Consider the following 14,981-nt stretch of genomic DNA (forward strand, 5'->3'; position numbering starts at 1 on the left):
CTTCACAGAGCTTCAATCTCTGACCTACTCAGACCAAAAATACCATATTCAGTCATCCCTCTAATTTTCAATCAATTCCAATTTTTAGAATAAGTGACAAAATATATATAATTGGCAAAGCTATCAAGGTTGACACAGTAAATGAGCCTGTAATTCAGATGCAATTCAAATATTATCATTAAAATATGGGCTTTTATATTATAGACCCAGAGAATAATAATTCTTTAACCAGACTACTGCAAACAGAAATTCCAAACTGTCTCTGGTACATAGTCTCCAAAAATTGTTCGTAATAAACAATATCTCCCAGTATGCTCTCATGTATTACTCTCCCTTTCTGAATCTGGGGAATCCTATCATTTGTATTAGCTGATAGAATATGGAAGAAATTATGGTCTGCCAGCTCTAGGCCATGCCTTTAAAAGGCTGGGCCACATCCATTTCTTTGCTCTTGGAAGGCTCACTTTCATATGCCACTGTGGAAAAAGGCTGATTACCCTCCTAGAGAGACTGCATGGAGAGTCCATGCCAATAGGAGAAGGCCTGAGACTGCATAGACAAGAAGAGGGCCCAGCTATGCTAGGATTTCAGTTGAACACCCAGATGATTCCAATCTCAGCTGCCATCAGACTGAAGCTACATGGGAGTCCCAAAGTGAGAGCAACACAATTATTTAGATGAACCCACTCAACCCACAAATGGTAAGAGGTGGTCAAACAGTTGTTTTAAGGTATTATATTTAGGGGTAGCTTTTGCAGAGATAATCGAAACAGAAATTGGTACTAGAAATCTTTCCATGGAAACAGAGCCTCAAAGATGGGAATTTGTAAGTAGCCCTCTTACCTCATTAGATTTAAAGGCATCCTGAGCCAGGGTGGCACTGCTAGCTCATGGCATGCCATGGCAGAGTGGTAATTTAAATGATCCCATGTAGTCACCTATAGTAATTAAATGCTTACAGAAGGAAAGTTTTAGGTAACCAAGTAGTAACTGCCATAGAAATGTTAGAGTAAATAAGGGATGTAATGGAGGTGACTGATCACTTCTAAATGCACTGGAAAAAGAAAATTATAAGCTCAGGGTTCTAAATTCTCAACTCAAACTCTTAGTAAGAGACTGGAAAACATCCACAACTTTTCTAAACAATACTTGTATTTCCTGTAGTTGCATGGTCGAGGTGTCTGAAAACCAACCTACAACAAATAATCCAGTTACTGCTTTTTGCCTCAGGACCAGGTTCAATATGCACAATAGTCACCAAATGGTGAGTGAATGAATCAGTACTTGAAAAGAAGGGCCTGGTTCAAAATAAAATACGATAAAAACTTAAGAGAAGCAATGTTTATAGATAAGTACACTCTGACTTCATCTTAAGGAAGATAGGAAGGAGAAAACATTTGGTCCCTGTCATCTTTATATGACTTTAAAAATTATAATTCTGACTCCATTGACTTGAAGAGACCTATAGGAAACATATCTTTTATATGGGATAGTTTCGGTGTTACTTTTTGGTTTCTTACCCATTTTAACTGAAGATTGTTTAATAAAATATATTTTGTGGGAAAGTTTATTCTAAATTGAAATGGGTAGGGTGTTAAATTCCACTTCCAGTCATGGTAATTGTTACGTTTTTTAAAAATGAGGAAAAATTCATTTCAGAATTCCTTTCAGATTTCTTATTTCAGAGTGATTCCTAAATTCAGATTTTTTGATGATCATTTTTAAATAACAAACAGCTTGTATTTGTGAGCTGACATGAAGATCATGACAGTTGGAGCTTTTAGCCATGCTTATACAGAAACCCAGCTCACCATAATCCTGGTGTAAGGATTGGATTTCTGTTTTTATTAACTTTCCCTCAAGAGACAGACACTTGGCTGTTTACTTCCATTTCCACTTTTGGGGGGTATCATTATTGTTGCTTCTGGGTGACATAAACAGCCTGTTCAGCTTAAATTCACCAAACTTTTAGAATGCAATTTAGTATCTGCTGAAGCCTTATGGTAAACACACATGCCAGACAATATTTCATGCTAGGATATTCCCTATCCACCTATGTTGTGAAGAGTGATCTTCATAGAGGTAGTTGAACTCCATTCTCTAAATTGTTTTTAAATTTCCTTGTGGCTGGCTTAAGTCAATAGAGCAGTGTAGTGCACCTTTTGAAAAATCTCCTGTCTCATTCCTCAATACTTTCCTTTTTTTTTTTTTTCATTTTAAGCAAGAGAACTCACTGTCATATACTGTATAGTTATCTATGATCTATTGGGCCAACTCTGCCGGATTAATGCCAGATTTCAACACTTAGCTCCCCACTGGCAAACTACTTTCCCACCAGTGGTTAAAAAATGATCACTTTTACGCTTAAGCACACACATTGACATCTCCCGTCTTGAATTCCTCTGAAAAAGAAAAAAATAGAGAAGTCTACCATAGCAACCCCCTCTGGCAGGGACTTGAAAGTGAAAGAGCATTTCCAATTTCAGTCAAAACCAAAACCAACTGGTTCAGAAAAGTTCAGATACTTCAGAAGTTAACACAGGGCTCCCTTTGGTCCCATCAGGATTGATATTCCTATCTGCCCAGTTTGCTTTTACTCAGTTCAGCTGTTTTGTTATTACTTATAGAAAATTTTGCCTCAGCTGGAAAGCAGAATCATATCAGAAACCATTTTTAGAGGAGTTTAATGATGATATTTCAGTGGGACAAAAGGAAAAGAGTACCCCCTCAGGATTTCTTTAAAATCCATAAAGCCAGGTTTTGAAAAGAACATGATTGGAATGCAGCAAGAAACCTATCCTTAACAATTTCTCTTCATTGAATTGCTTCCTGGTTGTTCTTTAAATGGCAAGCCTTCATGGTATAGGGCATCTTTACTTACTGGAAAAATGGTAGCCTTCTCATGGCACAAAAACTATTACTTTCACACAAAGAATTGAAGTAAATTATTTTCTCTCTTTCCTGTTTTAGGATGGAATTTAACTTTGGTCAAGAGATTTTTATTTTTCTTCTCAACGAAAAATCGGATAAGAATCCTGAATTTTTTTTAAATGTGCCAATTGGATTTGAAAGAAAAATTAATAATTTTCTCAAATTTGAAATTTTTTATGCTCTTTTGATTTCTTAAGCAAATGGAATTTTTAGATTACTGTAGGCTCTTCATGAGTTATTAACATACAACACACTAAAAATACCACATTATTTTTATGAGGCTTTAAGTGAAATAAAATTCAAAAGTTTTCTTGGGTATTTATACAGGATATCTAAATAGATAAATTGGTGCTTAAAAAAAAAAAATTCACAGTAAAACCAGACAAGGTACAACAAAACAAAGAGCAGGCAAGAGTAAAGAATGGTGTTGAATCAGGTGTTTCCCTATATGATACAGATATAGATACAAAAGGATTTAGAGAAGGACCTTGTGGGCTGAGAAAGTTAGAGGGACTTTAAGAGACAAAGGGTCCTGAAGTAGTCACTGGAAGAAATAGAGGTAGAATTCATATTAGAGGCTAAATCTTGACTTTCTAACTCTTTAGAATAAAGAAATGGACATTTCTATAAAGTCAATGTAAGCAAACAACCCTAGAAGTCCTTAATCTAAATTAAAAGAGATGAACACATTTAAAGGAAATATGGTAAAAGAAACTGAAAGCATCTAGGAGGAATGCGAAAAGAAAGGAGAAATACAAGAATACTGTCTTGACAGACAAAGAAGACAACATTCAGGAAAAGGAAGTCATAAACAATTACAACTGTAGTGCAGAGGTCAAGGAGGGTGATAACTGTTGGAGGGCCAAAAGAAAGACAGGGACTGAAACAAATCAGTGAACTTTGTGACAAGGAGATTTTTGTTGACATTACAGCAGTGTCAGTGGAGTGGTTGATGGAAGTTTGAAGAGGTAAATGAAAAGTCAGGGGCAATAATTAGATACTGTTACCCAAGAATTTTAACTGGGAAAGATGGGACAAATAACAATGAAGTAATGACAGCAGAGAATTGTGTTTATGTATGTGTTTTGATATAACTGGTGTTTTATAATATTAAGAAAGAAAGCTTTTTCTTATCTGAAATACAAGGAAATGAGAAAGAATTGGAAGAAAATGAGACAGAATTGCTGCTTTGGTGCTAGAGAATAGATATGTAGAAATAATATTCCTCACAATTAGAAGAGAATGTAAAAAAGCACTCTAGTAGAGGAGTAAGTTTTAGAGAGAAGGAGTTTACTTCTCTGAGATCATAGGGATAGATGAGCAGAAAGGAAGGAAAGAAGGAAGGAAGCAAGAAAGTAAGTTTCAAATAAGGGTGAGGATATATGTGTAAACATACGTGGAATGATCTCGATCTCTTTATTGGAGATTGCAAGTAAAATAGAGACGAGATTGGAAGTTGACAAAATATCAGAAAGTTGGAATATTACCTACAGGCTGTAAGCTGGAATACATGAGGACCAACAAGCAGAGATTAGAACAACATTGTAGTTTTGTAGTTTAAACGTTCAGAAAGCTATGCCTGCTTTATAACTAAAGGAAATAGACACAGAACATAAATTGCGTGAATTTTGAGTGCTGAAAATCCTTCACCACTTCCTTTATCCCATACTCCTAGCCCTGCCATGGTTCGTAAACTTTTCATGTTGTTTATTACTTTAGGTTAGATGAGTTGAAGGTCTCTCTTAGTGTGAAAACAGTACTAAAATGATTACTACATAAGTAGTATTGTCAGTCAGTAAGTGCTATTTATATGTTAATTAACCATGCTTAAGTCTAAAGAAATGGCTCTTTAATACCGAATTTCTGAAGCCTATGGTATTCTACTCATAGCTAATTTTATAAATGAGATCTAGAGGGTGCTGTGCCCAGAGAACTTAGCAGGCTACAATTTTATAATCAAAAGAAAAATGGGGAGGGAGAGAAGACCACCTTCTTCCTCATTCTTGAGTAGACGTCACGGTTCCATCATCAGCTCCTCCTCCGGGTTGGGCAGGGGAGTTTTCTCCCCCCCCCCCCCCGCATGGTCAAGCTAGGACTGTCATGGCACTGTGGAAAAATTATTTTAGGTCTCAGTACAGTGAGGATCTTTCGCTTTGAAATGTCACCTTTCCATAAATTATTGTTTTTTATGTCTGCAGAGAGCATGTCCTAAGGGTCATTAACTTACTGAGCTCACTAGGCAGGATGTGGGTCTCATGCCACCATTGTTTTATTGTTTTGGAGCATATCTCATGCTTCTGTGGCATGGTTTTGTTGCTAAGCAGGCCTGCTTGGTTTTGCGGTTAAGCCAACCTGCTTTCTTAAGTGATCATTAACTTACACAGGTCTCCCATACTTTTATCTTTACTTACAATCCCCTAGTGGGATTAACTATTTAATCACCTACTTTGTCCCTTTACTCTGTCCCTATCACTTTCATCTTTCATGTGGAGGATTGGCCCCTCATTCAACTGACTAAAGTAACTAAAATGACCAATGTATTTACACTAGCTTGTTGCATACATGTAGCTTCATCTCTCTTACTTCTTTTTTTTTTTTTTGCGGTACGCAGGCCTCTCACTGTTGTGGCCTCTCCCGTTGCGGAGCACAGGCTCCGACGCGCAGGCTCAGCGGCCATGGCTCACGGGCCCAGCCGCTCCGCGGCATGTGGGATCTTCCCAGACCGGGGCACGAACCCGTGTCTCCTGCATCGGCAGGCGGACTGTCAACCACTGCGCCGCGCCACCAGGGAAGCCCTCTCTTACTTCTTAATAATCACTTATTAAATGTTATTGCTTTTATTAAGAAGAATCCCAATATCTGTCTTTGGAGGCTTCCTTGCCATGAACAGACCAGTAATCTAGGGCAGGGGGTCCCCAACCTTTGGGCCACGGACTGGTACCGGTCCGTTAGGAACCGGGCCACACAGCAGGAGGTGAGTGGTGGGCACTGGAGCGAAGCTTCATCTGTATTTACAGCCACTCCCCATCGCTCGCATTACAGCCTGAGGTCTGCCTCCTGTCAGCATTATGGTGAGTTGTATAATTATTTCATTATATAGTACAATATAATAATAATAGGAATAAAGTGCACAATAAATGTAATGCGCTTGAATCATCCCGAAACCATCCCTTCCCCCATGTCCATGGAAAAATTGTCTTCCATAAAACCGGTCTCCAGTGCCAGAAAGATGGCGGACCGCTGATCTAGGGCATACTCAGGATTTACTCATTCCTGGGTGCATTGCTTCTTCTACCAAGCAGGAAAGAGAGAGAAGGAGAGAGACTGACAGAGACAGAGAGATAATCAGAAAACTTAGCTGCCTCATTATTCCACAGTTTCTACACCTCATGTGCAAAAAACCAAGGTCACTGGGGAAAAAGTCTTAGAAATAACTAGAGGAAAAATGCTTTTATAGCACAAAAGAGAACTGTGCAGATGTAAAAAGGGAAAAATAATATTTCAGTAATATTTCACTTATATTGTCGTGAAGTTGAAATGAGTTAATACATGTAAACCAGTTAGAACAATCCTGGCACGTGGTAAGCATACAATATAAATGTTAGGTGATGTAGTTACTTTTAGTATTTAATGCAGTATACATACTGTAGATCTAGAAAATATTGCTTTTCTCTTTTTTTTTTTTTGAGGCTACAAATGAAGCTACACACTTCTGTACAAACCAAAAAATAAAGTTTAAAATGTTCCTTCAGATTATTCAGCCCTCTTAGATTTTTTTCCTGTCTATCATGAGGATAGGAAGGAGCTGAGTAGAGACACAGATTGGCCTCAAAAGAAACACAAGTCCAGATGTGAGCACTTTTTTCTCTAGTGGGTATTAAATGGGAGAAAAAACCCTTAAGTATTTGCATACTGCCTTTTAAAAAGTCAATTTACAGTTTTTGTTAGAAAATGCAATAACTGCAAAAACAATTAAGCAGTTTTTATTATTTCCTGTTATTGAAGCTTTTCTTTAAGAGGAGTAAAATTTCAGGTAACATCCGTAGAATCTGACTGTAATGGTAGGTTATATTTTTATTTAAGACCCACTTGAAGAAAAAGAAGTAAATATATTTTTACAATGACTGTAGACTATCTCAGAATATATATATATTTTTACATATATATATTTGTCAGAAAATAATAAAAATAAGTTACGTTTCATAGCAACTTTATATTTTCTTCTATATTCTTGAATATTGGTCATTCATATTTGTATATATCAAATGAAAAGCATATTCAGTTAACCAATAGTAATTGGGCCTCTGCTATTCTGAATTTTAAATATACATTTATTTTGTATAAAACATCTCATAAGCATAAGAGACTTTAAAAAAACTCAGTGTAGTATTCTGCTTCTCCCCTATTATTTACAAAGTGAAACACAAATTTCAAATATCAGACTATAAAGATGAAAAATAATACTAGGTGGCAAAGATTACATTTGAAGGAATTGCATTCCCTGTGGAAGCTGCAAATTTGCCTCCAATATGAGAAAAATGCTTGTTAAAACAAAGCACTTCTCTTGCTTTCTAAAAGACTTCTATTAGAAGTCTCTTGTAAAATGTCTTCACATGGTAATCAGTTTATTAGGCTTTCAAAGTTGAAACATGGAATTCAACCTTTTATAATTAGGAATTCCTGAACACAGGCATCTCCCTTAGCACAGTCCCTCAAGCCTGGGTTGTAACTTGGCTCCTGTTAACAATGGGCAGATTTGGGGTATCAGATACTTTAGCATTTCATGAATTTACTTAAACATTTTAAATGTCCTTTTTGACATTTTTGAAGTTTTGGTTTTGTTCTACTTATCTTTTTTTTTTTTTTTTTGACAAAACAGGTACATGCCCCAATAAAACGAAATCTGATTATTTTTCATTAAAGTAAATCTGTTTCATTTCCCAAAATACAGTAAATCTGATTACCAATATAAATAGTTACTATAAGCACCCAGAAAGTAAAATTAAACAAACAGAAGCCCCAGTTATCTTAATGCTGAAATATACGTGAGGTTTGCCAATTGGCTGATTATTTACAGCATTCTAAATATCATCAAAAAATACATAAATGTTGCTGGTACTCTTTTTATACTTTCTTAAACTTAAAATAGAATTATAATATTCTTTAAATACCTTCATTCTGTGATTAGTAAATATTTTTGTCTTATTACACAATCAACTGACTTTCTTACTCTTACTTTACTTATAAAGCAACAAAACCACAGTTAGAATCACAGAACTATACAGTGTAGATAAATCCTAGCAACTCACATATGAGAATAATAAGATCTAGACATACGGAGAAATCTCAGATTTTCACAGGTATGGGACTTGAACTCTAGTTCAAGAGGGGAATACTATAGCTGTGTTTTGCATTCCAAAATTTCTTCATGCTTCAACCAATGCTAAGATATATCTTGATAGGAGCTGTCTCATTTTAAAGGTGCTGAAGAATGGGTAAAGTAACATTTACTCTGGTTATCAAATGGGTTCACTAGGGAACAAAAAAGTCTTTAGATCAAAATATAACAATAAAGAAAATGACTGCTGTTGGCTCTGTCCATTTGAATGTAATGGTAGCAGATTTTCACTTTGTAACTTTATATTTTGATAGCTTTTAGAATAGGACTTGGTATTTTTGTTTCACTTTTTAATTTCTTTGGAATTTAATTCTAAATAGCTGTCTATGCACACAGTTAATCAGTTTATCAAGTATTTAATATATATGCATTACTCTCATCAGAAAAGATATTATACAGTTTCTGCCCTTTGCTTCACAAGCTTCTGATTCAAAGTCTTACTTAAGTGTGTCTAATTGGCAGAGCTAGGCCCCTTGCTTGAACTCTACATATAATGAAACCCAAGAAATTTGTTCTTTCATTTCTGTTTTGGAAATGTATTCATCATTGTAAGAGCTAAGTTGCTATAGCAAAGGTAGCCCAAAGTACAATTGCTTATAGAGGAGACAAGTACGTTTTTCCTCAGATGGCAGTTCCAACAGTAGCAAACCAGATATCCAGGCTGTAGGAGCTCTGCATGCTCATTCTGGGTCTGGATCTTTCCATTCTCTTGCTTGGCAATCTGCAAGGTTGCTGTCTTCATCTGCATAATCAGAGACTGATTGCGAACACATCATTGTTTCAAATCACAAGAAGAGGAAAGGAGAACACTAGTACAGAAGTGGGCTATGTTTTGCACTGGAGATGATTGAAAACTTATAAGTCATTCTCCTTACAACATGTTTACAGAGGAGGCTTTTCAGAAAGAGGCTCTTTGATAGGAGGTGGGGAAATGTCATCTCTAGCTGGTTAGCCACGTGCTCCACTCCAACTCTTTTACTGTAGAAGAGGAGAGGACCTGCCTGTCTCAGACACAGGAACTCCCAGCAATTCCCTAAATTTAGTAAAGGTGCCCTGCTGGGTAATTGCATAAACCTTTGAGCAGGGATTTAAGTTTTTCAAGCAAATTGGTAGAAGATCGAATTCTGTAGTAGAAATCACTTATACAAAACTTAAAATGCATGTTTCAGAAAATGTGATATTTTAATGACATATTTTCACAAGACAAGTAATTTATACATATTATATTAAGTTCTACATGACAGACTAAAAAAAAATCTGGGTTTATATATATTAAACAGAAAAATATGAGGCCCTTTTGGATCCTCAGGGGCTTAGGTTGTCTTTCAACATGAGCAATGAATGGACTTCCATTTGCTCATTTATTCTTTTAACAAATAGTTATTGAGTGCCTATCTTCAGATCTTATGCACAGGAAAAGTTAAAAGTAGCATGTTACCTACACTCAAGGAAATTACAATTTAGTAAGAAATATAATACATATAAAGATATCTTCTACACAAGATGAAATAAAGCACAGATGCCCTTTTTGTTTGCTGTGTGAGAACTTGATTTCCAGAGGTACACAGAAAATGTAACGTAAGTCCAAGGAAAGAGGAATCAATTCCACGTGGGTTCCAACTATGGAAACATCTAAAAATTAGCTGATACACTTTGGAGAATCCATTTTCTTTAAGGAATAATGGATCAAAGAAGGTTATTTCTATATTGTTCATAATTACTTGCAGTTTTAAACACTCGTGTCTCAGTTATTGCAGCCTCAATGACATATAAGTTCAGAAAACCTCAGCCAGTTGTGTCTTCTCAAATAGAGATAAGGAGACTGTCAGGAGGTCAGTCTTCTCTCTTCCAAAATGCCTTAAGAATGACAGACCACAAATCACTCTGGACAGGAAGAAATTAAAGTCTGTATGTCAATAGTGTTTCCCCCCTCTGGATTTGAAGATGAAAAAATCCTCTTAAACTATACATTAACATGTAGTAATTGATATATCTGGATCAGCTTAGATGCTATCAGTCTTATTGTGTGTGTATATAAAGTTAGCAGCTTAGAAACAATCATTTGCCTCCTGGCCTAGAAACAGAAACAGAAATTTGCATGATTTCCTACCAACTTGTATATGTAGGTGAAGACTACTGTTAACATATTTTTAGGGGCTGGTTTGTTTATACTTAGGAGACATATTATGTACAAGTGACATGATTTAATAAAATGATCTTTACTCTTCTTAAAAGAGCCTGGTTTCTCAGGAACTGTTTTGGTAGTTTTTATAGGAAAAATTTGTGAGACACTGAGACCTACTACATTATTTAAAACAGCATGCTTGTGGCATTCCTACTTCTCATTAAAATCCATAGATATTTTAGGGACCTTCTTGAATCAATTGAAACTGAGTTCATAATGCTGTTTACTATGAATCCAGGAAGTTCTCTCTTTTTAATTTTAAATAAATTAATACTTATTTATAATCTCTTTTTTATATAATACACATAACATAAAATGTATTCCTTTAAAATGTACAATTCAGCACTTTTTAATACGTCCACAAGGTTGTGCACCATTATCCCTATTTAATTCCAGATAAATTTCCACTCCTAAAAGAAAGCCTATAGCCATTGTAAGTCACTCTGCATTCGCAACTCTCCACAAACCCTCACAATCACTAATCTACTTTATGCCTCTGGATTTTCCCATTCTGGACATTTTATTGTTTGAATCATAAAGCCTTTGAATCAAATTTAATCATATCGAAAATGTGGCCTTTTATGTCTCATTTGTTTCACTTAGCATAATGTTTTCAGGGTTTACTGCTACATGTTGTATGTAGCATGTATCAGTACTTCATTTTGGGGGGGATGAATAATATTCTGTTGTATGGATTTACCACATTGTATGAGTCAGGGTGCTCCAGAGAACCAGAACCACAGAACCAATAGGTATCCCTATATATCTAACCTACCTATCTATGTATCTATCTATCTCTTATCTATGTATCTATGTATCTATGTATAATGGGTATATAAATATATATATATAATGTGTAATATGTATAAATATATAAATTATATATATATATATATAAAAGAGATTTATTATAAGGTATTTCTTGTGATTATGGAGGCTGAGAAGTCCCATGATCTGCTTTCTACAAGCTGGAGACTCAGTAAAGCTGGTGGTGTAGCTTGTAGGCATAAGGGCCAGAAAGCTGATGGTATAGATTCCAGTTACAGTCTGAAGGCCTAAGAACCAGGAGCACCAAGGGCAACAGAAGATCAATGTCCTATAGCTCAGCCAGCAAAGCAGAATAAGAATTAGTCAAGCAGAGTGAGAATTCAACCTTGCTTCATCATTTCTGTTCAGGATTGTATGGTGCCCACCCACAGTGGAGAGGGCCATCTGCTTTATTCAGTCCACCGATTCAAACGCTAAGTAAGCTCTTTGGAAACACAGACACACACAGAAACATTCTTTAACCAGGTATCTAAGCATCCCCTAGCTTGGTCAAGTTGACACATAAAATTAACCATCTACACATTCTGTTTTATCTGTTCGTTAGTTGATGGACATTAGGGTTGTTTTCACTTTGGGGCTACTCTGAATAATAATGCTATCAACATTTGTGTACACATTTTTGTGTGAACATGATGTTTCAGTTCTCTTGAGTATATACCTAGGAGTAGAATGGCTGGGTGTTATGGTAGCTCTATGTTTAACTTTTTGAGAAACTGACAAATGGTTTTCCAAAAGAGCTCTACGATTTTGCATTCCCACCAGCAATGTATGAAGGTTCTAATTCGTCCGCATCATTGCCAATACTTGATATTGTCTATTTGATTATAGCCTAGTGATTTTTTTTTTTTTTTTTTAGGCTTACAAATAATCTTTATTTTTTTCTTGGTGTCCTCTTTTTTTTTTTTTTTTACAATAAGAAAATATTAATTTTACAAAAGGAAAAAAGAATACAGCTGCCTTCAAAAACAAAGTTATAATTCCACCATGAATTCAAAGATAGCCTATGTAACACAATTTACAGTGTAATTTGGTAGGCCACAGATACAGAAAAGACGGCCCTAAAACATAAGTTAATACAAACTATATAATCAAAGCAGAGAATAATTGGGAAGGAATTATGGAATAAGTAGTTTTGGGATAGAATCTTTTTTGGGGGGAAAAGGGAGTTTAATTTAGACCTTGAGTTCACATTTTAAAATACATTTGATTAACTTTATGTATAAAATTACAAATACTTTAGAAAAAATAGTGTTAACAGAGTGTAACGGGTTGAAATATGCTGAGGTCCTAACACCTGGTATCTGTGAATGTGATCTTACATGGAAATAAGGTCTTTGCACATATAATCAAGTTAAGATGAGGTCCTTAGGGTGATCCTTAATGCAATATGACCAGTGTCCATATGAGAGAAGAGACACAGAGAGAACACAGTGTGGAGATGGAGGCAGAGATTGGAGCAATGAGTCTACAAGCCAAGGTATGTCAAAAATCACTGTTACAAGAAGCTAGGAGAAGGGCATGGAACAGATTCTTCCTCAGAGCCCCAGAAGGAACCAACCTTGCCAACAACTTTGATTGTGGTTTTTAAGGCTCAAAAACTGAGAGAATAAGTTTCTGTTGTTTTAAGCCACCTAGTTTTGTGGTACTTGGTACTTTGTTATAGTAGCCCTAGAAAACGACTACAGAGAGGAACTTTGATCATGCATTATCTGGGATTTTTTGTTTATTTTTTGCATTACCTGTTTTAAAATATATTATTATAAAGGTTATCAAAAAGTCTATCATTTATCCAATATGAATTCCTTCATGGTGGATGAGGTCACAGCGACTACCAAAGGCCTTTCCACACTTACAGTCATAAGGGCCTATCATTTATCCAATATGAATTCCTTCATGGCGGATGAGGTCAGAGCGACTACCAAAGGCTTTTCCACATTCCTTGCAGTCATAAGGTTTCTCACCAGTGTGAATTCTTTGATGTCGAGTAAGGTTTGAGCCTTTATTAAAAGCCTTTCCACATTCATTACATTCATATGGTTTTTCATCTGTATGAATTCTCTGATGTTGAATAAGTTCTGAGCTCTGAATAAAGGCCTTTCCACATTCTTTACATTCATAGAGTTTCTTGCCAGCATGAATTCTGTGATGGTTAGTAAGTGTTGAGGCACTACTAGAGGCCTTCTCACATTCCTTACACTTATAAGGTTTCTCACCAGTATGCATCCTGTGGTGCTGAATAAGCCTTGAATGTTGAGTAAAGGCTTTCCCACATTCCTTACATTCATAAGGTTTCTCACCGGTGTGAATTCTCAGATGTGGAAAAAGTTGCGAACTCTTAGTAAAAGCTTTTCCACATACTTTACATTCATAGGGTTTTTCACCAGTGTGAATTCTCTGATGATCATTAAGGTTTGAGCAATAATTAAAGGCTTTTCCACATTCCTTACATTCATAGGGTTTCTCACCAGTGTGAATCCTCTGATGTTGAGAAAAATATGAACTACAACTAAAAGCCTTGCCGCATTCTTTACACTCATAGGGTTTTTCACCAGTGTGAATCCTCTGATGTCGAGCAACAAGTGAGCCACGACTAAAGGATTTCCCACACTCCTTACATTCATAGTTTTTTTCAGCAGAATGAATTCTCTGATGTTGAACAAAGTGTGAGTTTTGATTAAAGGCCTTTCCACATATTTTACATTCACAGGGCTTCTCTTCATTAATAGTTTTTTGATGTGGAATAAGAAACGTGGGCTGAATAAAAGTGGGTATGTCTTCATGGGTAAACATCACTTGACTAAAATGTCTCTTCTTTAGAGAGAGTAACTTGGTCTCACACATGGATTCCAGATCTGAACAAAGGCCTCTCGTCAGCTCTCTGTCAACCATCCAGGGCTCTTTTCCTTGTTCCAATAAGGAGATCACAGTTGGCTTAGAACTGGAAAGTCCCACTGAAACCAGGTTGCTGAAATTCTCCAACATCACTTCTTTGTATAAATTCATCTGACCAGAGTCCAGGCACTCCCATTCCTCCTGAGAGAAGTTTATAGACACATCCCTGAACATCACTGACCCCAAGTTAGTGTGACGATTAAATCAAGACAATTCTAGGGACTTCCGTGGCGATCCAGTGGTTAAGACTCCACACTTCCAATGTAGGGGGCGTGGGCTCGATCCCCGGTTGGGGAACCTGAAAACTGCTTGTATAAGTTCAGCATGCATTGTTTCCTTCTCTTCTGCGCCTCACCTGGAGAAGGATAGAACTCAAGGATCTAACGCTCCCGCCAGGCGTGATGATAGCCTAGTGATTTTATTTTTATTGGAGTATAGTTGCTTTACAATATTGTGTTAGTTTCTGTTGTAAAACGAAGTTAATCAGCTATATGTATACATATATCCCCTCCCTCTTGGACCGCCCTCCCACCTACCCCCATCCCACCCATCTAGGTCATCACAGAGCACCGATCTGATCTCCCTGTGCTATACACTATCAGTTTTACACATGGTAGTGTGTATATGTCAATCTTAATCTCACAATTCTTCCCACCCACTTTCACCCCTGTGTCCACACGTCCATTTTCTGCATCTGCATCTGTATTCCTGCCTAGTCATTTTTGACTTGCATTTACCTAATGACCA

At 36.4% G+C, this 14,981-nt stretch overlaps 1 protein-coding gene across 1 annotated transcript; it reads right to left on the minus strand.

Moving 5' to 3' along the window:
- Positions 1-13,089: 13,089 nt before the first annotated feature.
- Positions 13,090-14,500, minus strand: LOC132518168 (zinc finger protein 829). Its single transcript, XM_060146181.1, has one exon. The coding sequence runs from the start codon at positions 14,406-14,408 to the stop codon at positions 13,215-13,217; it is 1,194 nt and encodes a 397-aa protein (XP_060002164.1). The 5' UTR covers positions 14,409-14,500; the 3' UTR covers positions 13,090-13,214.
- Between the last annotated feature and the right edge of the window lie 481 nt (positions 14,501-14,981).

Source organism: Lagenorhynchus albirostris, chromosome 3 (genome assembly GCF_949774975.1).
Source record: "Lagenorhynchus albirostris chromosome 3, mLagAlb1.1, whole genome shotgun sequence".
Classification (NCBI taxonomy): domain Eukaryota; kingdom Metazoa; phylum Chordata; class Mammalia; order Artiodactyla; family Delphinidae; genus Lagenorhynchus; species Lagenorhynchus albirostris.

Excerpts from the sequence above, each read along its gene's own strand:
- LOC132518168 (XM_060146181.1), bottom strand. The coding sequence starts at position 14,408 with ATGTTCAGGGATGTGTCTATAAACTTCTCTCAGGAGGAATGGGAGTGC.